The following is a 27,230-nucleotide window of genomic DNA, read 5'->3' as shown; positions in this document are numbered from 1 at the left end:
ACTTTCTTTCAACAACTGCCTGGCAGAATTTTGCATAAATTTTTAGTGCAATTCATCTTTATATTTGTCATTGGACCTAACTTGTTAGAAGTTATCACCATTGGCTTTTTTTGACTTATTAATTCTTGCTTTTTCAGTCATTGATTTCATCAATGAGCAAAAAGAACAAAGGTGTAAAAAAAACAGCCTCATATTCTCGGCAGTGAAACTTGCAAACGGTGGTAATTAAAAGTTCTTTATTACACAAATATCAACAGCCTTTTAGATTCAAAACTGGCTTAACTGTTGCTAGCACAGATTCAACAAGATAAAATAAACATCTTGGTCCATGTTGATAGCCACACGCAGTTGCTGCAGATTTGTCAGCTAGACATCCATGAAGCCAGTCTTCCCCTTCCACCACATCCCAAAGGTGCTGCGTTGGATTGAGATCTGGTGACTTTGGAGGTTTTTTTTCACTACACTGGCGTGTTCATGAAACAAGTTTAAGAAGTTCTGAGCTTTGTGACGTGATTAGATATTTGCGTTAACAAGCAGATGAATCGGCGTAAAGTGTTCAGTGTTTGTTCGTTAATATTAAAACTGATCTGGTCAACAGATAGGAGAGGAGCCACTATCGAGTGCTCAACATTTGTAGGAATTCCTTCAGGTCCACTGGAAAAGCATTTCAGGTGAAAACCTCATAAAGACCTCAATGCATGTTTAATGCATAAATTAAACATTTATAAGTTTTAAAACAAAACTGAAGACATCAAAATTTGAAAATTAATTAAAAACAAAAAAAAGAAAGAAAAAATTGATAGGTGTTTTGCCTTCTAAACAGTAAATATTTTAATCTGGTCAAATGACACCTTAGATGTATACTCACTGTAACATTTCAAAGATGCAAAGAAAAAATGTTTGAACTGCTATGCAGTTTCAATTTTTCTTTGGACACTAACTAAAAAGTTGAATAATAAATACTTAATTAACTTCAGTCTTTTTCTTACAATTGTCTAAAACGTATTTTCTCGATGAATATTAAACAAACATCCACAGAAATGTATTTAAAACTTACAAATAGCATGTATTGTGCAATGCAGTATAAAGGTGTACATAAAAACCATGTTGTACATCTTCAGAAGAATAACATCTTCATAACAAGCCTGGGAAAAACTTAAACAAAACAAACAAACAAACAACCCCCCCAACCTCTTATCATACTATAGCATCCATAGATCCAAAGCAGTTTTAATCATGTTTATTATACACCAAACACCGACAACATTAAAACCACCTGCCTAGTACTCTGCATGTCCCACTTGTCCTCTAAATGGGGCAAAGGTCTTGTGGGTTGAATCTTTATAGTAAGGCAAGGCTGGTGCTGCTGTTGGGGACTACTACCACATTGTTGGGTATTCTTCATGTAAGTGAGTTGTAGTTTTAATGTTGTGACAGATTGGTGTATATTTAAAGTTACTTAATACCATTTTAGATTATTTCATTCATAAAAAAGAAGAAGAAGAAGAAGAACAACAACACACACAAAAAAAAACTAAAAATGTAAATGATGTATGTTCCATACAATTGGAAATGCAACATCCGCACAAAATTGATAGAAAACTAAAGTTACAATAGAAAGAAAGCAACAGAAGCAAGATTCAGCTATAATTTGGTCACAAGGTTTCTATAAATAGACTATTCCATCCATCCACACCACAAGCACAGAAGGAAGGTTCTAGCTTGTACAGATAAGTTTTGGAGATTAATTCAACCTCGATACTATACAAAAGAGAATTAGGATTTCTGGCCCATGCACTAGACCCACTCCCACTTCACATGTGTTTCCGGATTTTAATCCGACTAACAGACTTCAACTTTGGAAAATAATAACTGTACTTGTATGTTTGTTAGACCACAGGGACAAAACTGCCTTGCAGGTTTTAATGATTTTGTTCTTTAATATATTCTTCTGGTTGCATAGTCTAACACCATGCTGGCTGCTCCAAGTAAAGCTGGTTCTTCCAAGTCTGATGTTACAACCTTGATGTTTTGGACAGAGAAGAGCGCTCTCTGCGAGATGACATGCTGCACTGGCGCCTGGTAGTAAGAGGCCAAGACTCCAGACAGAATCACCTGTGAAGGGTTGACTATGTGGAGGATGTTGATGATGCCCACACCCAGTGCAGTGGCGGCTAAAAAGGGTAAGAACACATAAGGAAGTTATATTTTATCTTTTTTTAAATATATCTTTTAAAACATTACCACATAATCTAAATAACAGGCTGCCTATTTCCATCTGTTTCCACGTGTATGCCAGGTTTTGAGATTTCTTTCATATAACAAAAGGGGTGTGTTATAAACGGTAACACACGGCTGTGTTAACCCCACAGAAAAACTCCTACTCAAATAATGCCTACTGTAAATGTAAGATGCCCAGTAATATGTCCACGAGTAATTTATTTATAGTATTGACTCTTAAGTTAAATTCAGGCTGTTGTGTACATGTGAAAATAAATCAGATTTAGACTAGAGATGGACCGATCCAATATTACGTATCGGTCCGATACGGACGTAAATTACTGGATCGGATATCGGAGAGAAATAAAAAAATTTAATCCGATCCATTAAATATAAAAAAAAACACCTCACAAAACTTGGCGACATGGCGTAACTCGGCCCATAACCGTAGCACGTCGGAGCAGTGTGCTCACATGATAGAGCGGCTGTGTGTATTTGTAGCCTCAACCAGCATTTCATCTGTGATCCCAGAGAGAAGCAAAGCAAGTGTGTAAGTTCATCTCTGAATGTTTGTAAAGCATTCCCATGTTAAGCTTAACAACTGATATATGGAGCAACTGCCTCTTCTCTCTCCCTCTCCTGTTGCTACTTCAATCATGAAACTGCTTAATGATCAGCTGATCGGCTTTTCTGTCGCGAGTCCGTCTCTCTTCTTTGTTTTTGGCCCACTTTGCACCAGAAAGAGGAAACCAGTGGCTGAACAACAGCAGCACGTTTAAGCTTGATAAGCTGCTGTTAGAATTTATTTAATATTACTTTCTAGACCAGGATCTTTTTCTACGTAGCTGACGGCTGGTAACTGTGCAGGGGCGGATCTAGCAAAGTTTAGCCAGGGGGGCCGATAGAGATTGAAAATGTGACGTCATTCAGGGGTAAAACCGCAAAGAATTCTGGGAACTCGTGGCAAGAGGTACTAGCGCACGCAGGCTTTCAATTGAAATCAGTTATACAGCGATAAAATGAAACACAAAAATGGCAAGAAGCTGTTGTATTATTAACTGCAATAGCCGGTCGCATGACAGTCACGGGAAGCCGACGGGTAAAGAGATCGGTTGTTATCGGATTATGTCGTTGAAGAGAAATTGTTCAAGCCATGTTTCCGAAGTAACAAAGAGGCGATGGATGGCCTGGATTGCAGCCATTCAAAGACAAAATATAACGTCCCAGAACACTCCAGCTCACATGTTAGTCTGCTCCAAGCATTCCCACAAAGGTCAGTCTTCTGTTGTAGTTAATGCGTCATTTTTCTTAACATAATTGGTGATATAGGTTACAAGCAAGTCTGGCGCTGAACAGAAATTGTCGCGTTATGCTCCTTTGTTTATTGTGCATAAACAGTGAATTGTCCTGACACAATATTGCGTTTCGCTTCTGTTATTATGGTACATTGACAAAAACATATACTTTTATTCACAGGATAAAACAGGTTTTTTGTATCACTAATTGCCCAGTACGATTACAGCATACAGTATTATTGTCACTGCTACATTTCTGTGATGGGTACCAGAAATTATTTCCACTACTAATTAATTACCGTTGAGCTCAAAGGTCCTATTAATAAACGGTTAACGAATGTGTATTTATGAAGACGATTTGTGAGACTGGTAAACTTATGATACGTACGATGATCTTTCGTTCTACACGGTGCATTTCAAGGTCCTGCACCCATCCGTCAGTAAACTGTACCTGGGCTTGTTGCAGTGACCTGAAGTTACTAAACTTCATGAGTGTATGCACTCACTCCAAGAAGCGTATAATTATAAATCTGAGCGTGGTGAAAGTTGGGCAGCACGCTAACGTCTTTTGTCCCTCTGTGTGCTCGTAAGGGTCTGACCCTTTCACTCCTTTGATTTTTTCCTCGTATCTTTTCTTTGTCTTTTCGTCGAGTCAGTATTTGTACGGACCGGCATTGTTCTCCTTCGTTTTGTACATTCCTTTTTTGGGGGGGCAAAGAAAAAGCAAGAATTTATTGGAACCGGAAAATGAACGTTTTGCGGTGCTGCAAATGCTTGCATTTGATGCGGTACTTGGATTGTTTTGCCACGAGTTCCCGGCATGCAATGCGCGAAAATCACGTGGTCTGTCAATCTCTATATGGCATTCACAGGGAAAAGGGGGCACAAAGACATACTTTTCTTTCTTATTCTCATTTAAAATGTCTAGCTTTTAATAAATAATTATCTGAATCTTACACCCAAAGTTTTAATCTGATGTAAGAAGTCCATTACTGTATATAGTAACTGTTAAGTCTAATATACCCTAGTAAGCTATAGTGCTTTTTCCTTTGGGAAGATACCATCTGTGCAGTCTGCAATTCTGTTGAAGGAAGATGTTGAATCTATTTAATTATTCTTGAAAAATAATTTATTTCTGTGCATTTTTTTCCAACCTGCATCAAATTAAAGTTGATTACGTCGATTAAGAATCATGAGGTGGAGGGTGGGGGGTGGTTCCCTATTTTTTTTTCGCTGGGAGTTTGCAACCCTGTTAGTTAGGTTGCTTAATATTTCTGCTAAGTACTCTTTAAAATACCAGAATAGTAAGGATTGAGTAGGTTTAAGTTTATTAGATTGATCAGTATTACTGAACTATGAAATATTTTGGGTGCAGTGTATTTTTTACATACAGGTATAACAGAATAGCTTTAGTGTTGTTGTTTATTTAAACTTGAGTATGAACTTATACAAAATGCAGCAAGATATTAAAAAAAAAAAGAGTTTTATTGATTAAAAAACACTATATCGGATTCATATCGGTATCGGCAGATATCCAAATTTATGATATCGGTATCAGACATAAAAAAGTGGTATCGTGCCATCTCTAATTTAGACCACTGCTGAGGTAGAAATATTGTCAACCCCATTTTCAAGCTAGGTGAACCTACTATTCTCTACTATTTTCTCTGTGTCCTTTGTGAACTAACCCTTGGTCAGAACAGCGTCGGCTTTGGAGTTTCCCATTTTGGCTGCACTGATAAGATGTGCAGCAGTGATTGGCTCTGAGAGTTTCATATCCATCCCCTCCACCTTCAACAGATCCTCTGTAAAAAACAAACACACAAACAAACAAAAAACACATGGATAATGAACATGGATAATGATAAATGGAATGAAGCCACTTGAGACATACAACAAGAAGGGTTATGCTTAATTACTTCCTGACGTCGTTCATTCCTGTGCTGGATTTAAACTGACTTTACAGCTTAAGAAACAGGAACTAGCATTGCAGGATACAGTTTTATCTAAATAATACCAATCTCACTGTTTACCAGATTATCATGTGATGGATGACTGAGTTGCTAAACAAAAACTCAATAAATATATATTTGTTTAAAAAGATTATAGAATACAACATAAAACCATAAGAGTTGAGGTACAATTTTCTCTACCCCATCAAGAAAATACATGCCCCAATTTAAAAACAAACAAACAAACAAACAAACAAACAAAAAAACCCACCCCGGCCTTCTGTGTAAAATGTAAATAAAAACAGAATACAACACTTTCCCAAACCCATAAACCCACATTTTACTCAAAACAGAAGATATAAAATCGTATCAAACATTTTAACAGAGTCACTTTACTATTTAATGAAAAATATTTGCTCATTTTGAATTTGATGCCAGCAACGCATCTCAAAAGTTGGGAACTAATTATACTAATATTAACTGGCAACAGGTCAGAAACATGATTGGGGATAAAAGGTTGACCACTCCATCTATCAATGCAGGTTAAATCTCTATCACTCAAAGAAGGAGCCATGTGTTAGCATCTGCTTAAAATTTCCTGGGTAAACACTACTTAGGCTACTTCTGTGCTTACATTGAACTTATGCTGTTTCAGTACTATTGCACTATAATGCTGATTGCTGCTGCTACCACTTAGTGTCAATACATTCACACTCTTGGGTAGGGATGGGTACCGGTGTCCGGTGCCATGATGGCACCGGTTCTGACATAAACGGTAGTAACCAGACAGAAAAGCAGCGCACATTTCGGTGCTTTATTTCGGTGCTTTTTTTTCCTCAGCTGTGATACACTTCTAGCCAATCATTTTACCTTTGCGAGGATAGTAGGCGGGGCCAGGTACGTACGTTCTTTTAGAGCAGAGCTACAGATTAAAAATGCCCAAAGCGAAGCGGTCAAAGTCTGGCTGTACTTCACAGCAAAAGATGCAAACTCATCAACCTGCAACTAGTGCTTTAAGGTGATACTGTCAAAGGAGGTAACACCTCGAATCCGATGAAACACCTGGCGACGTATAGCGTTTTTTTTTTTAAAAGCCGAGAAATGCACAGTATTTGATAGCTTGCTGCGAGACCTCACACCGAGCACATCTACTGCGGGTGGGTTGCCTGTTATTGGACCCGGATTTAGCAACATCCCCCAAAAACCCGAAGAGGAGAGTCCTGGCCCCTAGCCCTGCCAGTGTAGCAGAAATGATGACGGGTGATGATGGCAGCAGCAGCCGTTCTTCTCTGCGTGAGTAGCTTAACGTTGTTCGTGTGTAATTTACGTTGAGTAGGCTAACCACGTTATTATATTAATGCATGTAAGGTGAACTAGCAAACATCATCATAGCTACATGCGGCTGTCTTCTTGTTTGATGGCAGATACTCCCTTCACCCTGGCCAAAAAGGCTAAAATGACCAAAGAAAAAGTGGGAAACAGTTAAACATGAGAGGTTTTTGGACAAAGTTTGTGTTTTTTCCATTGTTTAAGCACTGCTTCCAGCCAAGAGTGATACCATATATGCCCCATAGCTGCAGAAAAGGCTAACATTGTTATCTTTCTACAAAAAACCAGCTAAACATGAGAGGTTTTTGGACCAATTTTCTGTTCTCCATTCTTTAAGCACCGGTTTGAGCACCGTTTGAGCACCGGCACCGTTTCAAAAGTACCGATTTAGCACCGGTATCGGATAAAACCTAAACGATACCCATCCCTACTCTTGGATAGTCTGTCATCATGACAGCAGCATACAAGCAACATGGATATGAACCCTGCTCCTGACGACACTGACAAAGTATTTTCATTTCGTTAGAGGCGATCCTGCCAATGCTCTATTATAAAAAAAAAAGTTGATGGTGTAAAATTTAGTTGCACTTTCTGTTGCTCTGGTATCGTAAGAAAACTTGTAAAAGATTATCTGCTGGATAAAGATTTATTTTGTGTTTATGTTTTTGTGGAGAGATTTCAATTTTTACATTTTCAAAGGTTTCTAAAGCCAAGTGTTGGTAAGCGCATAGCCAATATCCACTATTAAAAAAAACAAAAAAAATCTCTCACCATCATGCAGTTTTTTGGCCTCTCTCTGAAGGGCCATCCCAGATGCATAGGCCTCTATACAGCCACGGCTGCCACACATACACTCTGGGCCTTCCAGGGAAACCATGATGTGACCCAGCTCAGCAGCACAGAAGGTACTACCATGGACCAACTCATTGTGATGGATAATTCCTCCTCCAATACCTGCACACAGAGTCAAAATATTTTTTACTTCCTGAGACTTAAATAACCAGACGATGTAATTTACAAAAAGAATAAGGCAGTAAATATTATTTCAGCTGTAAAAATCATCATCGCAGTTTGTTTGAATTCATACAGGTCTCACAGTTATCATTAGTGGTGCAACGGATCAAAAATCTCATGGTTCGGATCGGATCACGGTTTAAAGTCACGGATCGGATCAATTTTCGGATTAGCAAAAAAAGAAAAAAGACAAAAATTTAACATTTACTTATTGAAGTATTTTTTGCCTGTTAAAAACATTCACCTCAAGACTCATTCCACACAAATATTTAAAAAAAAATTATGGTACAATATAGGGCAGTATAGGGCTTTGTATCTACCACTCAATTCAATTCAATTTTATTTATAAAGCGCCAAATCACAGCAACAGTCAGCTCAAGGCGCTTTATATTGCAAGGTAGACCCTACAATAATACACCATACCACTCATTATATCGCACTCCGCTGTGATATAATGAGCTGTCAACGTTGCTTTCCGTTGCCCTGGAGGTCCACCCATTTGTAGTAGTTAGGGCAACAGAAGATGCCTGGGACAGTTCACCCACAACTTAAATCTTTTCCTGCTCATACATGCTTGGAACGATCTTGCCACTAAAGTGGACGCGAACGGGATATCATAGCGTGGCTCAAGCACGTTCATCTGCACCACTAGTTATCAAGCAAATAGATGAAGATCCTCATCTGAAAAACTTTAAAAAACAAAAACTTCTCACCTGTTCCTGTGATGACTGTGACAAAGTTCTCCACTCCTTTGCCGTGACCAAACTTCCTCTCTGCCAGTGCAGCACAGTTGCCATCATTGTCAACCCAGACGGGTAGGTGTAAAGCATCTGATATGGGCGTTCTTAGGTCCACAGAAGACCACTCCTGAATCAGCTTTGTGGAGTGAAGGACCACACCATCTTGGGGGTTTACACGCCCACCAGTGGACACTCCTAAAGAGCAGAAATAAATCTGAAATTGTTGTGCTGGGTTTTTTTCCTATGTGTAAATGTGTTTTAGTATTAGTGTGTTTTCATACCGACACCAAGTATTCTACAGTTAAGGCCCACAGCATCCCGCATGGCATCATTGCACATCTTTAATATGAGTTCCATTCTGGCCTCGAAAGTCTTTGGATTGGGCTGGCTGTATTTCTTCACTATGGTGCCCTGGAAAAGTTTAAAAAACAAAACAGCAGAACAGACAAAAGCTTTTGAAAGTGAAAATGAAGAAACATTTAAAAAAACATTTAAAGTTTAGTGTTCATCCAGCCTACCCTCATGCAGACAATAGCCACTCTGAGGTTGGTCCCTCCCAGGTCGACGGCCAAAGCACTTTGTGTCTCTAGGATATGATCAATGTCCTGGGAAATCGGATCTTTCACAGGAGGGAAGCAGAAGGTCTTTTGGAGAGGCTCGTCCAGGTCAATAGAACGGAGAAACTTGAGAATACGAGGCACTGCGTTGCCATCACCATAAATCTTAGAACTGATTTAAACAAACAAACATATTTGCGTGTTTGCATATTTGCATATTTGCTAATATAAACATTTTTTAAAATTTTGTTTTGACTCCAAATACAGTTCAGTGCAACCCATTGTTACATTATTACCTTCTCCTGATTCTCAAACTTTTTTTTTAAATTATGTCACAGACAGTGACTCTGCCATAACCCCTTTTTTAAAAATAATTTGGATAAAATCTGCCTTATAGACGAACAGTTTGGTAAAGTAACACAGTTTTCTTCTTTCTAAGACTGCACACAATAATCACAGACGTATATAACATCCACCTGCATGTCTATTGTTGGTTAATGAGCCTGACCTGATTCTGTACAAAACGTGTTATGTTAAACATACCATAGGATATACATTAGGGCTGCCACAAACGATTATTTGGATAGTCGACTAGTCACCGATTATTTTTGCGATTAGTCAACTAATCAGATCATCATCCATTGGACGTAAAACGTACAGCTTATTGCACCAGCAGCATCTGCTCTAATATAACTATCATTAGCTTACAGCTTTAAGTGTTTAAGGTCTGTGCTAACTAAAAATAAAGACAAGATGATAGTTTATTGAATTTTAATGAAATTTGCAGATTGTTTCGGTGAAGTTTAATAAACTCCTTGCTATCTAAAATATAACAGGACACCGGGGTATATTCTCCAGCATCTCACACTTCTGATAATCAGCTGTCTGCTTGATGTTTATTTAGCTGTGTAAAAACTATAACTTTAATCTCAGCCAAACCGATTTACTCAGGAACAAATAAAATACTAAAAAAAAGCCAAACAATAACATTGTTAAATTATCTAAGTGACTTATATATCATGTTTAACCTGAGTAGCGAAAGACAGCGGTGGGTTTGAAAACGATTTGCCAGGAGTCCGGTGTTCTCACGGCTCTAGTGAGCCTAGCCCCCGCCTAGCTAACGAGCTAGTGGGTAACAGACGCCTCCGAAAACGTCGGAGCGCTTTTGAAAATATGTGGTGTCTTGATAAACTGAGCAGATATTTGAGGTTTACACAGCTACATTCTCGCCTGAAAATATGTTAAACGTTTATTTTGTGACCCAGAAAGAATAATAAGAGTAATATTAAAACTAACTAGCTGCCGCCATTGTTGGAAACTGAGCTGGGCCGCGCTATGAATTCTGGGACACAGCTTCTTCTTCTTCGGGGTTTAACGGCAGCTGGCATCCTTGTACATGCAGTGCTGCCATCTTCTGTTTCAGTCCGTTATTACACTCTTAAATCCTACTACTTATTCCTGTGTCTTTTGGGATCTTACAAAGCTTCAAACGACGCGTCGACTATTAAATTAGTCGTCGACGATTTTGATAGTCGACGTAATCGTGACTAGTCGACTAATCGTGGCAGCCCTAATATACATCTTGCCATTTCCTGCTACTTCTAATATCTTAAAGGGCTTTAACAAAGACAATTCATCAACTGACTCATTTGATAGATATGCAAAAAGTAAGTACTGGCTGGCAGAGGAAAAACAGGTCACACAACTTGAATGTGACAAACTGATAATGACAGACTGTAATTTCCAACATATTTTTGAAATCCTGTTCAACAGGACTTTAACTGGCACTGTAAGTAAAGTTACTGAAAATATACAGCAGTTCCTTCATTGAAAGAAGGCTTGGCAAATGAAAATACACAGTTAAAAATTTGGTCAAACACCCAGGGGACAAATGAAGATTGTACACTGGCCATACCAGGGGTATCTCTTTCCAAACTGCAGCTCCAGAGCATGGTAGATTTTATTGTGAGTGTCGGCATCTCTGACATGTAAAACATTTTCACCTGGGAGAAAAAAAAATGTCCTCAAGTTAATAAGAAAAACAACCTGAGACAGATTTAGCAGAACAATACAGCTTGGCAGGTTGAGGAAAATAACCTTGATGTTTTTGTACTATTTTGTCTTCCAGCAGCCTCAATCCTTTAAATGTTCAAGGACAATTAATTCATGTCCCAGTAAATGATTCTTTCCAGCTATACCACACATACTGACATTATATTACTCAATCATTAACATATACTAAAAAAATAAATAAAACATGAGTCTCAGTGGAGTCTTTTGGACTATGATGACCTGACTGTCTACTAATAGTGCTGGGTGTTTGTCTCCTGGAGATGGGATTGATAGCGGATATTATGGGAATAGTATGAGAAAGTTCATGATGGGATAATCATTCCCGCTGTAACTTGTTTTCACCTTTTCCTCTTGATATTGCGTGACTTAAAAAAAAAAGAAGAAGAAGAAAACGTTGCGCCTTTGTTTAGCTCCTGTGAAGCTTTGTATGAGATAAGCTCAGGGCAATTGACATTCTTGTTACACCTACCTGTTTCTCTGCCTGTTTGTCTTGTTCCCAGGTTAATGACAGGTGTGCCAAAGGCCCCAGCCTCTCGTACCCCGCAGCTGCTGTTTCCAATCATGCAGCCAGCATGTGACACAAGCTGGATGAACTGCTCAAAAGGAATGTGCTTCACTGCTCGGAAGTTTGGGTGTTGCTCAATCCCCTTTCTTCGCATAACACGTACCATCTCCTTACTTCCTGTTTATAGGAGAAATGCTTATGTTATTTTTCTCAACTTTTGTTTGAGTGTCCAAACCTTATTGAAAAGAGGACTTTAAAAACAGTAAGCACAGGTGGAGCTAACCGGCATCAATGTTGGGAAAGAGGATGAGAGTCTTCTTGTTGAAGGAAATCAACGCATCCAGCATCAGCCCATAGATTTTAATAGAGTGCTGGATGTTCGTCGTGACCGGGTGCTGCAATGCTACAATATAGTCACCTTCCTGGACCTTGTCATCTGCAAGATGCAAATATCACATAAAATACAAACGTAGACTTATTTCTCATTAAATAATTTTGTCCTGTGAATATATTTCTGCATACCCAACCAGCTTTTGATGATATCCATGTAGTCCTCTCTGTGATGAGACAATAGCAGCTTGTCATATGAAGGGCAGCCAGCAAGGAGGATACGAGAGTGGTCCTCACACATAGCTATGAGGTGCTGCTCTGCCATCCGTGTGCAGCAGGCGTGGTAATGGGCCAGTTTACTGATAGCATGGCGGATTGAGTCATCAATTGTACCACTAACCTGGAACAAGCAGCACAGGATAGAGTTAAAAAATAATAATAATACTGATGTAACCACCCCCATCCTCCAGTAGCTAGTGTCCCCTATGTTTTAAATTCTAGGTGACTCCCTTCTTTTGTTATCACAAGATTTTCAGAAAACCTGACCGCTGAACTTGATCTCAAGGTCAAGGTCACCAAAATTCAAACTCCTCTGGCATGTTTTTGAAGATGCACCTATTGTATGAATTAGAAAACTCTAGGTGACAACTTTTGAGATACTGTTATGACATAGTTGGGTGTCCAAGCTGTCCACCTGCCCAGCCCATCAGCCTTTTACAGCTGAGGGGTAAAACAAAAAGAAGAAAAGATTCTGCACTGGCAGAATGCATAAAAAAAATCTAAGTACTTATGATGCAATATTGCCCCCATATTTTAATTTTCTTTTCATTGTGTGCTGCTTTCAAGAAATGTAATTGCCTCTAATGAAGGAGAAACTGTTCAACTGGGTTTCCTCACCTCTCCTCCCTCCAGGTGAAGTATTCTAATATTCATTAATGCTGCAGCAGTAGCCAAAGCGAGAGCATCGAAACGATCACCGTGTACGACCAGGATGTCAGGTTTCAGTCTCTGTATAACATCAGGGAGTTTTACAAGTGCCAGCCCAACACTTTCCACCATGGCAGCCTCGTCCTCTCCTCTCACAATAGTGTGGAGCTTCGAGCCAATGTCAAAGTCGTCCTGCTCAATCATCCGAAAAGTGTTCCTGCAAAAACAAAACACTTCGGTAAGTTGCAAACAGCACAATGTATACTGAAAGTTCCAAATCATGGGATGGCAACAAAAGGTTTCATTTTTGCAATGTTTTTGAGATGCAAGAAAGAAAGAAAAAAGACTGGAAGCTTATTTTTGGAACTTGGCAATGTGAGATTCAAATTTTAAATGCTGACCAAGTTATCGGAGTTATCTTTTGCACACAAATATTGAGTGAGTATGGAAAATATGACATGTCTCTATGAATATTCTAGGCTTATATACTCGGTCTTGCTTAAAACATGCAGACCATTGTTATACTGTCTGTGCAGTTGTTTGACTCCTTTACAAATGTTCGAATCCCATCCGTTAGACACCAAAACTGGATAAATATCACAAATCTCTCAAATCTCAAACTCACTATTGATATCAATGTTTTTTTGCCGTCACTCCACAACTGTAATCTTTTCCTCAGCAACCAAACCCCATGAGTTGCTATGTAATTTTACTCCTAGTAAATCAGTTATGTGGTTTGGATGCACTGGTGTCCTTCAACTCTTCATTTATTTTACAGGTCACCGAGCAAACAAAATGTTGTTGGCTATTTTGTGAGCATCTTCTGAAGGTCCACAAGTGAAAAAGAAAAGAAAAAGTGGCATTTGCAAAGGAAAAAAGTTGGGTCGTCTTACCCGTAGTCATCAATGAGATGTGAACCAAGCACCACAACTTCCAGTTCAAAGTCTTCTGGGTGGGATTTGATCCCAGACATGATGGGGGCCAGCTTGGAATAATCTGCTCTGTTGCATGTTGCCACACACACCCTCAGTTTCCTCTTACACTAAACCAGAAAACAGTGTAACCACCACACGCACACAAAGACACACACAGACAGTTTTTGTCATTTTAATTTAGTATGCAAAACAAAGAAATACGTCTCTCAGTTATTTCACTGAGGTCTGAAGGAATATTATCATCTCCACACATCCTTGAATTTCAACTATATACTACATATGCATCTGCTTCACAACAACTATATACATTTTTTTTTAATTGAGCCAAGACATAAAATCATACCTGATTTGACTCTCCCATCTTTTCCATTGATTTCTTCTCTTTGTTCCTTTGCATTCTCAGAAAATACTGCTCCTGGGGGAAAAATAAAAATGCTGTAGGTAAGATCAAAATAAAAATGTGTAAAACATTATCTTATACATTATTTTCTTTATACACAACACCCACAGATCATACTCACTTGGGCCTTCCAAATATTCAGAGGCTGAAGCATGAAAATAAACAAAACTACACTAAAAATGATTCATATTTAACATGAAGAACACACGCTAACACATTATTTACCCGACAGAAAACATGCTCTACAACAGTGCTTTACTTTACAAGGCCAAAGTGACGCACCTAGTAATGTGACGTAAGAAAACCTGTAGCACCAGCTATGCAGCTAATAACACTTTCAGCTTAACAGAAACACAGAAAGACGTATGCGAGAACTTTGGATTGGCAAAGACATAATTTATAGTACTTTTTAAATGTAAACTGTCATACTGTCTTCTGTGAGAAAAAATTTATTGCTCCTCTTCCATTCACCCATTATTCTGAATAAATACCAGATCCTGCAATATGTCATTTTAAAGGATTTATAGCTCCTCCAACATGATGATAGCTCTGTTTATTCACTAGACAATATTGCTTCCATTTGCTGCAAGGAAGAAACCATATCAGTTGTGTTTTACCAGTCTGTCTATATATTTAGGCAAATGAGGTATATCACTAATGCTGGTAACATATAATATTCAAGGTTCTTTATTTGTCACATGCATAGTTATACAAGTATAACACACAGTGAAATGTAGCCTGACACGCTCCTCGACATGTGCAAAAATGTGTTGTTGTTTTTTTTACTACAAAGTTATCTGGATAAGCCAGAACTTTGTATTACATTTAGTTGGTCAAATTACAAAGTCTCAAAAAATGTCTCAAAAAATACTTTTTTTAAAAAGTCCAGGATAAGGTGGAGGAGGAGCCGTGGCATGGATGAAGGTTTCAAAACCCTGTTTGTCCATAATGTGCTTGAGATGTTCTGTGAAAGAGCTTAACAAAACTACAAGACAAACAATTTGGATGGCGTATAGAATTTAGTCCAAGTTTCTACATAGTAAAAACATATCTAAATCATAATTCTGCAACTCAGAATGACCAACCCTAAAATGTGTCCAGGTAGTTCAACTGCAACACAAATGCAGCCATAGACAATATAAGTATTAACAGGGGGGTAGTCCAGAGGCCATTATTATGAATCAGGATTTTGGCTTATCCAGATAAGCTTATGGTTAACCCGGGTTTTTTGTGCTATAAGATTAGAGATCAGCAGCAACAAATCACCACCTATTGACAAATTCATTCTTAAATGCAACTTTATTTTAAACTGCAGGAATTACAGTTACTAATCCACACTAAGAATGCCCGTTCAATCACTGAAATTGATATCACTTTTATCGACTCATTTATTAAACTGTGGGACAGTAAGCTTCAAGTTTTTAAATGGATCCAGTTTAAAATTTCAGAGCAATTTCAGAGGTGATGTGTAGCCATCACCTTAAAAATAAAAAGCAGCACTGAAAATATGCTAGGCCATACATTAATTAACTGGAATTAAAATGTTTATCTTACTGCTCTGCACGATAAATAACTAGATTTATGCAGCAATTTCTTCTGCCAGTGTTGCATTTTATAATAATAATGATTGGATTTATATAGCACTTTTCAAGGCACCCAAAGCGCTTTACAATGCCACTATTCATTCACTCTCACATTCACACACTGGTGGAGGCAAGCTACAGTTGTAGCTACAGCTGCCCTGGGGTAGACTGACAGAGGCGAGGCTGCCATATCGCGCTATCGGCCCCTCTGGCCAACACCAGTAGGCGGTAGGGTAAAGTGTCTTGCCCAAGGATGAAACGACCAGGACAGAGAGCCCGGGGATCGAACCGGCGACCTTCCGGTTACAGATACGCTTCCCAACCACGTTCGCCCCACTGGTTTTTATTTGTTCTTTATAGATTTTCAATCACCATTTGATAACTTCTGTAGAACAGCTGTCACTCATAGGGATCGTTTTTTGTGGAGGAGGTCATATGACCTGTGAAATACTCCTTTTAGCTTGGGTTAAGTTACCCTGGGTTAAACACTTTTGTGCGCCTGTTTATCCTGACTGCTAATGTAAAATGCCCTGGTTGTGATGATCTTGCCTTGTAGTACTGTCTAAGAAACATCCTCTGTGTCTTTCTGCTGCTTAAACAGGTAGTTCCAGATCCTGCTAGACTTAAGGAAACAACCTGAACGATGTCATTTAAGGGATGCAATAGGCACATAAATGACACACCTAAAAACACAATAGTAAAAGATGAGCCTGTTCAAATCTTGACATTCATCTTCCTTTGTCACTAAAGATAAATAAGACCAATTTACATAAGGACATAAGGGGTAAAAGTTCCGAGCTGTCAAATTTGTTCTTAATTTTATCAATTTCTATGATCTCTGCCTTATAGAATAATGTTATGGTTACAGATTAGAGAAAAAAAACAAGTTTGAATTCAATTCAGTACTTTATTGTCCCACAAGGGGAAATTTGTTTAGCACCAAGGGCAATGTATAGTGTATACACACACTATATCGTGTATACAATATAGTGTGTTAAATCTAAATAAAATCATAAATAGATGTTATTCAAATTATTTAAACCTATGTTTACATATAAAAATGCAAATAAATCGTGAAATTGAGAAAGATTTGAATATGAAACTACAACCAAGTTAGTCTATCGTTATACAATAATGTAACTAAAGCAGTGATGCTTAACATTTTCTTTTCCTTGGCATTTGAGTACAACGGTAAAGATGTAAACATTTCACTTGTTAGCATATAGTTCTAAATCAACAGTCTTGCTCTTGTCAGGTGCTAACACCATTTTAAAGCAGAAATCCTAAAACTTGAGCCAATATTTCTTCCACAGAACATACAGCTAGCAACTCACAGATAGTCAGTGTGTTGTTATCATTATGCTGCCTCTGTTGCAAACTTTTGAGTTTAATGGAAATAACACAAGAGAAACTAGTAAGCTAAGCATGGCCTTGAAGAAATAACTGCAGCTACTCTATTGAAACCACATCTGACAATCAAGGTTTGAGACTGAGAAGCTGAAGTATCATAAGATGGTCCTACCCTGAAGGACAGAGTAGGGCTGAACGATATATCGCATTTGCGATAATATCGCGACATGATCAAGTGCAATTTTCTAACCGCAAAGGCTGCGATTATACTCTGGACATGTCCAAATTCATGGGCTGCATCCTCCTGAGGCCGCATTTGTAGACCGATTACGTCACAGCGACGCGCCGAAGGCTGTCCAAATTACTACCATATCCCAGAATTCATAGCACGGCCCAGCCAAACTCCAGTTTCCAGCAATGGCGGCCGCTACTAAGTTTTAAAATTACTCATACTAATCTTTCTGGGTCACAAAATAAACTTTTAACATATTTTCAGGCGAGAAAGTAGTTGTGTAAACATCAAATATCTGCTCGGTTTATCAAGATATCCCATATTTGCAAAAGTGCTTCGACGTTTTCAGAGGCGTCTGCTACCCACCAGCTCGACAGCTAGCCGGGAGCTCGAGGGTTACTGATGCGGCCGAGAACGGCACAACTCCCGGCACATCATTTTCAGATCACCGCGGAGTTTCGCTGCTCGGGTTAAACGTAATATATAAGTCACTTAGACAACCTAAAAATGTTATTGCTGGGCTTTTTTCAGTGTTTTGTTTGTTCGTGAGTAAATCGGTTTGGCTGAGATTAAAGTTATTAGATTAGATAAAATAAAACTTTATTAATCCCCCGGGTGGGTTCCTCCTTGGTTTTCACACAGCTGACTAAACGTCAAACAGAAAACTTATTAAACAGAAGTATGAGACAGTCGAGAATTTACACCAGTGTCTGGTTATATTTTAGATAGCAAGAAGCAGACGGCCGAGTTTATTAAACTCCACCGAGACAGCGGTGACGCTAATCAGAAGGCTAGACCGTCCAATTTCACGCCTTTAAATTTTAAAGGCGTGTTTGTGTGTGTGTTTATACAATTGCTATTATGTTTGCACTTTATGTGTAATGTTACTGACTGCAGAGATCAGTAAGATGTGTGTATTTTTTATTTATTTAATATTATTTTTTAATTGAATGACTGTCTAGTAGTTCACAGATGTCGAAAAACTGAGTGTGGTAAAGCCACTGATTTTTTTTATGTATATTTCTGCAATCTGCACATTGTACTGACTTTCATTTTAATGTTTACACCAGGGTTCCTTGTCAGCACTTTATGCTCAGATGTTTGTAAGCTAAAAATAAACTATTGTGTATGTTCAAATATACTGTTGTGATTGAAGAAGTTAAATAAAAATGTCAGTCATCAATTCATGCATCACCTCATGTCATCATAACAGAGGTCTGTCTTCCAGGAAAGAACAGTTTAAAATTAATGTAATATAGTATTGGCCATACTATATGATGTATTGCTTGTCTTTGTTTAATAATACAGAAGACAAAGACCTTAAAAAATAATCGCATATCGCATCGCAATCGCAATATTGGGGCAAAAAAATCGCAATTAGATTATTTTCCATAATCGTTCAGCCCTAGGACAGAGCCATGAATCTAGCCACTGAGCTCCACTGAAAGTGTTTACTGGGGTCACAAATCAAATGGGTAGTAGCGCTATTTTCCATGTATAGCGTTCTACACAATCCACTTCCTTCTGCTAAAATAGCAGGTATAAGGTGTATCCACATTGGCTTCACTTTCAGGCCTGGACCACTACATCTTTCAAATATAGTATGTTTTCAGTAGCATTTTGTAGCTTTCCATCATTGCCTCCAAAATCAAGTACCTTGAAAGAAATGTGGATGATGTCTGTTGTTAACCGTTAAGTAATAGAAAAGCTGGTTTTGTTTTGTTTAGAATGAGGGCTTTGCTGCAGGAAAAGGCACCCTCACTTTAATTATTAAGAATTCAATCAGCTATCACAGCAGTGTGGTGCACCATGTTCTTCAACCCAATTTCAACCAAGTATTCATGCCAAGTGTTATATCTGTGATTTAGTTAAAGCAACATTAATTCTGGTGTTACATACACGGGTAAATCCTGTAATTTACCCTAAATTGTATTCAGCATGCGGTTGGTTCCACTCAAGCATCACAAGACAGCATCAGCAGCCAGCATTAAGGTATGGGAGGGGGCAGGGATGCATGCAGAACGCAAAGGCAGGAATGACACAGCAATAGGAGGCAGACAGAGATGCTCAACGTACAGAAGGGAGAAAAGAAAATGAGCAGCAATAATCAGATGATGATTTAAAACAAACGAACAAAAAAAAAATATATGGTATCATGCTAAATGACAAAAAGGCCCATCTGACTTACGTGAGGACTTATCTGCACAGAACCCAGATGCATATCCATGCCACACCTCTACAGATTCTTGGCTAAAAAGCAATCTTTGATTGTTATTATTATATTCTTATTATCCAAGGATTTGTTTTTGCTGTTATCATGGACGTATTGAGGAACGAAGGGAGAGCATGCGCAACCCAGCACACAGCAGGAGAGAAAGGAAGTGAGAGAGGTAGCGCGACACAGACATAGAGCTGGGGGAGGAGCAGGAGACGAGGGTAGGGTTCAATTGAAATAATGCCAATGATTCACCGAGTATGTGACAGCAAACAATGAAGAACAAAGGCTTGGCACTTCATAATCTATATCATATGCCTCTAGTTATTATGACAAAATAAAGTAATTCCCTATTGCAGTAATAGACATGAAATTGTTAAGTGCTGTTTTTCATGACCCTGTTTAAAAAAAAGAAAGAAAAAAAAACATCTATGCAATGTTAAACTAAAATGAAAACGCATAGTAATGATTTACTAATAATTTCAAAAAATATTAAAGCAGCTTTAAATAGTGTTTAGCTGCCACTGTACATTTAAAAGGTGCAAGAATTTTACTCCAATTAATTCAGTGATTATCAAACCAAATCTGCTGTCAGCATGAAACTGAATTGAACTGCACAAACTAAATTGAATTACATTAATTAAGTCAATTTAAATGAATGATTAAAGGGGTCATAGTAGGGATAGTTACAGGAAAACATTTATGCACAATATATTGATACAATAACCACTACTGCAAATACTGACTTTGAATTTATACATATAAACATTAACTTTACAAATATATTTTTACCTATATTTTTTCAAAATACAAAGAATAAAAAAAAAAAGACTACAACATTATGTTTAACAAATTATTTGACAACTAATCTTTTAGTCTGTGTCACAGCTTACCTATGTCAGTAGAAGAAGAAAAACAGATTGAAATTTACCGTTAGGCCCTAACGATCCTTTTTCTCTCTCTCTGAATAATTAACGCTCATCAGTACTGGGCCATGTGCCTAAAAACATGCAACATTCACATTTAAAGCAGCACGCTATTATTCCTATGAAGCTGAAAGTATTTATCAAAGTCAAATAGCTGGATACAAATACAACCTCGACTTGTAACTGACCAGTAGGGAAAGGTTACATTCAGTGGTGGGTCTAATTATTAACCTTTTGTAAGCAGACATGTGCAACTCAGGCAATTCTCATGTTCAGACAGGTTTTGACCATTCTCCCTATAGGGCATGAGACTTGAGAGAGAATCATAAGAGGAGGCAACCATACTATAGTTTTTAATTATGTGGGGATGTCTGAATAAAGTCATGAATGAGGGACATTTCACAACTGACAGAAACGTCACTATGCATTGCATCTCTTAAAACGGCTTTAAGGAAGCAATGAAAACAGATATGTTTATGTAGTGAAAAATCACAATATCAGGATCTGCTGTCAGCATGAAACTGAATTGACAGCTCGTCCTTGCATCAACAGCTAACACTTTAGCATGCAAACACGCAAATATTATACCACTTGTAAAGGATCCAGCTTTGCCTGGGCCCAAGCTGACTGAAGATCAATAGGTGAAGCTGAAAGCTGCGTGGTCTTATACAAAAATTTGAACGTATCTTTAAAAAACACACTAAAGAGGAGTTGGAGAATCTAGCTTGAAATCTGTGTACAGTTCAAAAGCCAGTCATATCAATCACTGAATGCAACAGTGAACTCATCTCCAAATGTTAGAAGGTGTACAAAGAGATAACCGCTTATTTCTGAAATATATTGGTCTTTATGCTATTCAATAAATACAAATAATTCTGAATGTAATGTATTTTTCAATAAATATTGAAGCAGGACTTTCTTTTTATGCAAAATCAATAATATGCAAAGACAGTGCTAAACAGCTAATATACATGCCACCTATACAACAAGCTTCCCAAGTTCACACAACACGTTAAAAGAAAAGGAAGTGTAACACATTGTTCAGTTGCTTTCTTAAACAGGTTTTTCTTTTTCTCTCACTGCCATTATATTGACCAAAGAAAGCACATATTCTGAAATAAAATTAAAAATAAAACAGTGGTGAACATTCCCAGGAGGGGCCAGCCAACCAAAATAAGAGTCTATTGTCAACTCATTCAAGAGCTGTTGACTGTTAACCTACTGATTCAAGACATCACTTATATAACTACAAAAAGTAAGTAATTTGTGTTTGGTCAATTATTTGTTTACGGTGACAATGCCTATTCACAGTATGTTTTACATTTGTAAGGAAAATAGATTTTTTTGGTTAAGTAACAGAGTTGTGTTGCACCGATGAAAATCACGTCAAATCTTCTGTGCTAAATAATACCAAAAAACGTATTCTGCTACTGCTATGATCTAAAGAGACTCAAGAACAATGTTAGTGACATTTATCAGTGTAAAAAGGGCTACAAAGCCATTTTTACACTTTGGGACGGCAACAAGCCATGGTGAGAGCCATTCTCCATAAATGGAGCAAACCTGGAACAGTGGTGAACATTCCCAGGAGTGGCCAGCCAATCAAAATAAGAGTCTATTGTCAACTCATCCAAGAGCTCACAAAAGAATCCCAAACAACTAAAGAACTGTAGGCCTCTCTTGTCTGAGTTACGGTCTGTGTTCATGAGGTAAGAGAATATTTCAGTTTTCTTATCTTGTGTTATTTCAACTCTTAAGACTTCTAAAGCATTTTTATTGTCTGATAAAGACTGGTTGCATGCCAGTGCACACACCCACTTACTGGCACAGACAAACCCTTGGAAAGTTGCAGTTGAACTTGGAATGTGTGTGCAAGCTGTTACATCATGTGTCAAAACCGTCCCAAGTGGCCGCCTACTCCCATAAGACTGAATTACTGTAGGAGTTCAAATTAAAACGGAGACAAATATGATGCACCGTACTCCATTCTGCCATACCGGATTGAGAGTCATAGTGCTCACTGGCTCCGTAGGACTTTGTTTATTTAAGTAGTTCAGGGACCTGCAGGATCCTGCTTCACTCAATTTGCATAGGAGTTCAAGGTAACTTAGAAAAATTATCTATTTACAGGGAAAAAAGTGACAGAACACTGAAAAATAGGAACAACAGCAGCTAAAATGTTCATTCAGATATATAAAGTCTTCATTAAAAAGCACAGAGGGAAGTACTTCCTGCTTTGCCCTAAGTAAATATGTTGCAACACAAAGAAATCCACACGAAGAACACTCTTCATCCATGACAGTAATCTTTGAATTTAAAAGTTGATCTAACTGCTTTCCTTTTCAAAGGTACCCAGTTTCTGTAGTTCTGTTGTGCAGTTAAAATGTTTGCAAAGACACAAATAGGCCAAAGTCCACACCAAATATTTATTAAATATGGCTGCCAAAATGCCAACAGCACCTTATTTGCAGTCTAGGCTTTTCTTGTATTACCAGTCTATGTAACACAATGGTATAATGTCAACCAGCATAGCACACCGTCTTCCAAAGAATAGGGAGCAGTCACAACTAAGCCCAGACGTAGTTACATGATTGCTTCTCTCCTGCACACTGCTCATAAAAACTGCAAATAAAGCCTGACAAAATGACAGTTGAGGACCTTAAAGACAACTACGATGTAACCTTAGTGACACTTCCATGTAAAGGAAATACTGAGAATACCATTACCAAACTTATGGTACTGTATAATGGTTATGACACATGATAGTTAAATATTTGACATCAGGGTTTGCACTGCCTCAACAAGCTGTCAATTCTATTAAGAACTATGCAAATACATTATCATCCGCATACAGCTGGAACATCCTGGTATACAAATTATACAGATCAGGTGTGCTGACTGACAAATAACACAAAAATAGCAATACAGAGTCAAAAGCAGCTCCCAGGTAAGACCAGGAGAGTAAAAGGGCATCATGGATAATCTGCATTTTTTTCCCATTAAGCTGACCAAGAACTGAATGTAAGGGTCTTCCTGTGTGGACATTGTTTTACACTGTGCAGCAAAGACTTGAACATGTTGTACAGAGATTTCCAGCCCACAGCCCACTCAGTAGCTCTCTATTTCTCTGTCCATGAAGCTTTCAGCCCAGAAATCCTCCAATTGCTGACAGATTATACCACATCCACTGTTTCAAGATTAGTTTCAATGTAGATGCACACTTATAAAATCAAATAATAAATTAATTAAACTGCTTTAATATTTAAACGTTATAATTTATTCAGCTGTTTTCAGCAGGCCAGTAAAAATATACATGGGCCAGTAAAGCACAGAGCCACGGACCCAGAGCTGTTATGTTGGATACAAAATTTTTACTAACATTATTTTTAAACATCTAAATCATCAGTACATCCGTTTTCTACAGCAGTAAACGTGGCATCAAAGCACAGGCCAACTGTCAGCACTGATGATCTTGTTCTACTCGCTTTTCTTCATGCTCTTTAAAAACACACAGACCCACCTACACACATGAACAAAAACACATACAAAAGAACGCACACCAAATCTTCCTCATACCGGAGACCGTCACAACACCTTTTTTTTAAGCTCCTCTTAACACAGAGGTTAAAAGCGCTTTAACACTGCTAGCATAATGGACAGACTTTTGACGGGGCTTGCACACAAACGCAAAGCAGGAGATGAATATAAATATACGCAGTAGATAAATGTGTTTCCAAACCAACTTCCTTCCAAGCCAAAGACTAGAAAATATGGTGAAAATATGGTGGTGAAAATATGGTGAAGCATATTCCATTCGGCTTCACCTGCACAAGTGCCAAGGTAGGTCTCCCCTGCAGAATTGGTTTTCCCTGCGTCGCGAGCACGCGCTGGGCTCTCCAAATCACAAATAAACAGTATCCTACATTCTTGATTTTTAGTTCACAAACACTTCTTGTAATGACTAACTACTCCTGACATGTTGGAGATGTTGGCTCTTTATACAGTAAAGTTACAATGGGATACAAATAATATCAGGCTGATCCTGCCACAATTTGTTTCCCCGGTTCAAATCACGGACAAACAGTATCCCACAGCTGTTTATGTTTTTGAACCTATTTTGCACAGAGAGGCATTTTTTGAAAAATGTATTGATAGCAATGTTGAATATTATTACACAGGAAAAAAACACAACTACACGTAAAATAATTACACCGTGACGCCTCTGCCTTTCTAAATGGAGGGACAGTAACTGCGTGTGTATATGTAAACGTGTAAAACCTGCAGATAGTCAGATTAACAGCAACAGTATTTTGTCTCTATCTGTCATTCTGCAATTCAGCTCATGTAAACAATAACGTGGCGCACAGCGTGACGTGAAAAAAAGGCACATACCTTTGACCTTGCGTGACGAACTCTGTATTCCTCGTCCGTCACGTAAACACAAAAAGGGAGTTTTTAAAAATCAAAGTTTTCAGTGATTCGAAACGCCGTTTACGTGTGGACGAAAGACCCAAACGCATAGAAACAGCTGCGTTTTCAGAAATACTCATGTAGGTGTGGACGTAGCGCAAAAGAGTTAGTAGTTTATTTTAGCACTACCTGTAATTTATTGCTTAATTATCTGCTTAATTGTTGTTAAAGAAGGGTGTGTGTGTGGGGAGGCCTAGCAAAAAATTTTGGGAACCACTGTCTTAACATATTGAAGCATTCAAACAAGACCGAGTAAATACTGCTTGACTATAATTATCTACAAGGGTGGGACAGTGGTGGTGGAGCTTACATCATAAAACACAATCATAAATGACTCTTAAATATGCAGCAACTATTCCCATACTTTTTCTGAGCAAACAAAGCAATAAATCAGGAAATGTGCACACATCCTGCTTCCATCCTTCTTTACTGGTTTGCTATGTAATCACACCTGTTTGAATATATGCAGGAATACCTTATAAAGTATTACAATTTTCAATCCATTACACTCTGGTATTTTTATTTCACCTTTACATCACTCATTCATAACCCCGACCGGTTATCGCCAAAGCACTTGCTCATAGAGGGTCATATGACTGTTGGGGTTGTTTTCTGCTGTCTTCTTTGTATTATTGTAGGATCTTTACTTTACAATTATGATATTCATTCACTTGTCCTGTAAAGGCTTACACACAACATTCAGACATCTAAAAAATGGACAGAGTATTCTATCCAACCAACCATAATCTTCAAGTCATCCAGTTCAGACAAGTTGAGACGTTACATTAATACCACACTGCCATCTAATGTCGTTTTTAAGAAAGCAAGCTTTTTTAGGGCGGTTCTACCACTGGTGTCTTGCAGATGTGGTTACACTACTAACTGGAACTTTCATCCACACCCACCTGCTCAAATTACATCAATGCTCTTGTGTGGATGTTTTATAGGTGGCCGGCGCGATCGGCGCAACATAACACACTAAATGCCAACATTAACCATTATAATTTTTTTCAGTTGTTTTCAGGAGGTCAGTAAAAATATACACGGCCCAGTAAAGCTCAGAGGGTACAGGGACACCCAGTGACTGACCGTTAACTTAACAGCCCCTTACATAATGCCAGTTTGTAAGTGCTTGCCCTGATTTCTATTTAAAAATTAATCACCACTACGTATCGCTGAACTCAGTTGCAGAAAGTCATCCTTCTGCAACCAGAAATATTTTTAGACTAGATAAAGATTAAAATGATTGCCTTCGGACTTTTCTAAACGTAAAATAATGTTTAAAGAATTCAAGACATGCTCGGGCGGGTACAATCGGACTAATTTGTTATTTTCGCCTTATGTTCAAACGAATAGCTGTCTCAAGGAAGTTTAACTGTTTTAAATGAGGGCGGCTGTCGCCTGGTTTAGCCAGAAACTTATGCTAGGGTTAGCTAGCACGTTAGAAATCAATATAGTAAATGAGCTAAGAGTGCTGCTAACACCAGCACACCCCTTACAGGGCGCTGTTTCCCAGTTTGAGTGAGTGACACTTTATCCGGACAATCCCCAAAAAGTGAACAAACGTTTCGGAGTGGCCTGACACTCCAAGCTAGCTATGGTTAGCTGGCGAAATTATACTAAAGTTCCGTGAAGTTTCCATCTGTGTAGCCATCATTTTAATCAGATTGCTGTGGAAATCCACTTACAGAAACTCACCATGAAACCTCCAGAAACGCCGTCCTCATCTCACGCTAAAACCATCGATGGCCACACTTTTTTTCTATTCCGCTTTTGGGTTTCTGTGATTACGTCCCCAGTACTGTACATTGGTGCTCTCACACGAGGGGGTTTCAAGCTAACACAAACATGAAGCAAATCGCGACGACACCAGATGCACATAGTTTGGACTTTCAAAATAAAAGCCAGAGCGCTCACTATCAACGCCTTTTACACGGCGGGACTCAACACAATCTGTAACAATACCGGTCGTGTGTGTGTGTGTGTTTGTGTTATTTTACCCTTGTAAAGTTACTGTCCTAAAAACACAATTGTGCACGCTTTTAAGCTTTTGTTTTATTGAACCCTACCCGGAAGTGCTATTGGTTGAGTTTCCCCCCTAAGCTTTATCATTACTCCAGGGGAATGCTAAGATACGTCAAAAAACCTGGCAACAACGTAGAATTAAACGAAATTAC

General features: G+C 38.4%; 1 protein-coding gene across 7 annotated transcripts; it reads right to left on the bottom strand.

Annotated features, from left to right (window-relative positions):
- Positions 1-219: 219 nt before the first annotated feature.
- On the bottom strand, positions 220-26,929 carry gne (glucosamine (UDP-N-acetyl)-2-epimerase/N-acetylmannosamine kinase). Of its 7 annotated transcripts, none has more exons than XM_085459859.1 (15): positions 26,752-26,929; positions 14,399-14,422; positions 14,221-14,292; positions 13,836-13,984; positions 12,913-13,159; positions 12,208-12,415; positions 11,969-12,121; positions 11,650-11,862; positions 11,023-11,110; positions 9,069-9,279; positions 8,832-8,961; positions 8,524-8,745; positions 7,568-7,750; positions 5,204-5,320; positions 220-2,174 (listed from the first exon to the last, which is right to left on the bottom strand). In XM_085459859.1, the coding sequence occupies exons 1-15, from the start codon at positions 26,752-26,754 to the stop codon at positions 1,939-1,941; spliced, it is 2,256 nt and encodes a 751-aa protein (XP_085315985.1). In that variant the 5' UTR covers positions 26,755-26,929; the 3' UTR covers positions 220-1,938. The 7 variants fall into 7 exon arrangements, with proteins under 7 accessions (XP_085315985.1, XP_085315983.1, XP_085315988.1 ...); XM_085459857.1 differs by lacking the exon at positions 26,752-26,929 and adding an exon at positions 19,631-19,822; XM_085459862.1 differs by lacking the exon at positions 14,399-14,422 and having other exon boundaries at positions 26,742-26,929.
- Positions 26,930-27,230: the final 301 nt, after the last annotated feature.

This window comes from Copadichromis virginalis, linkage group LG6 (genome assembly GCF_057382275.1).
Source record: "Copadichromis virginalis isolate Kocher_CV1m ecotype Utaka linkage group LG6, C_Virginalis_male_GT1.1, whole genome shotgun sequence".
Lineage (NCBI taxonomy): Eukaryota > Metazoa > Chordata > Actinopteri > Cichliformes > Cichlidae > Copadichromis > Copadichromis virginalis.
The sequence above is the reverse complement of the archived record's forward strand: the minus strand, read 5'-3'. Positions and strand labels throughout refer to the sequence as shown.

Coding starts and splice junctions, on each gene's coding strand:
- gne (XM_085459857.1), bottom strand. CDS start 19,669: ATGGATATGCATCTGGGTTCTGTGCAGATAAGTCCTCAC. Junction 12,122..12,207: donor TATCATCAAAAGCTGGTTGG/GTATGCAGAAAT, acceptor TGCATCTTGCAG/ATGACAAGGTCCAGGAAGGT. Junction 8,962..9,068: donor TGGCTATTGTCTGCATGAGG/GTAGGCTGGATG, acceptor AAACTTTTCCAG/GGCACCATAGTGAAGAAATA.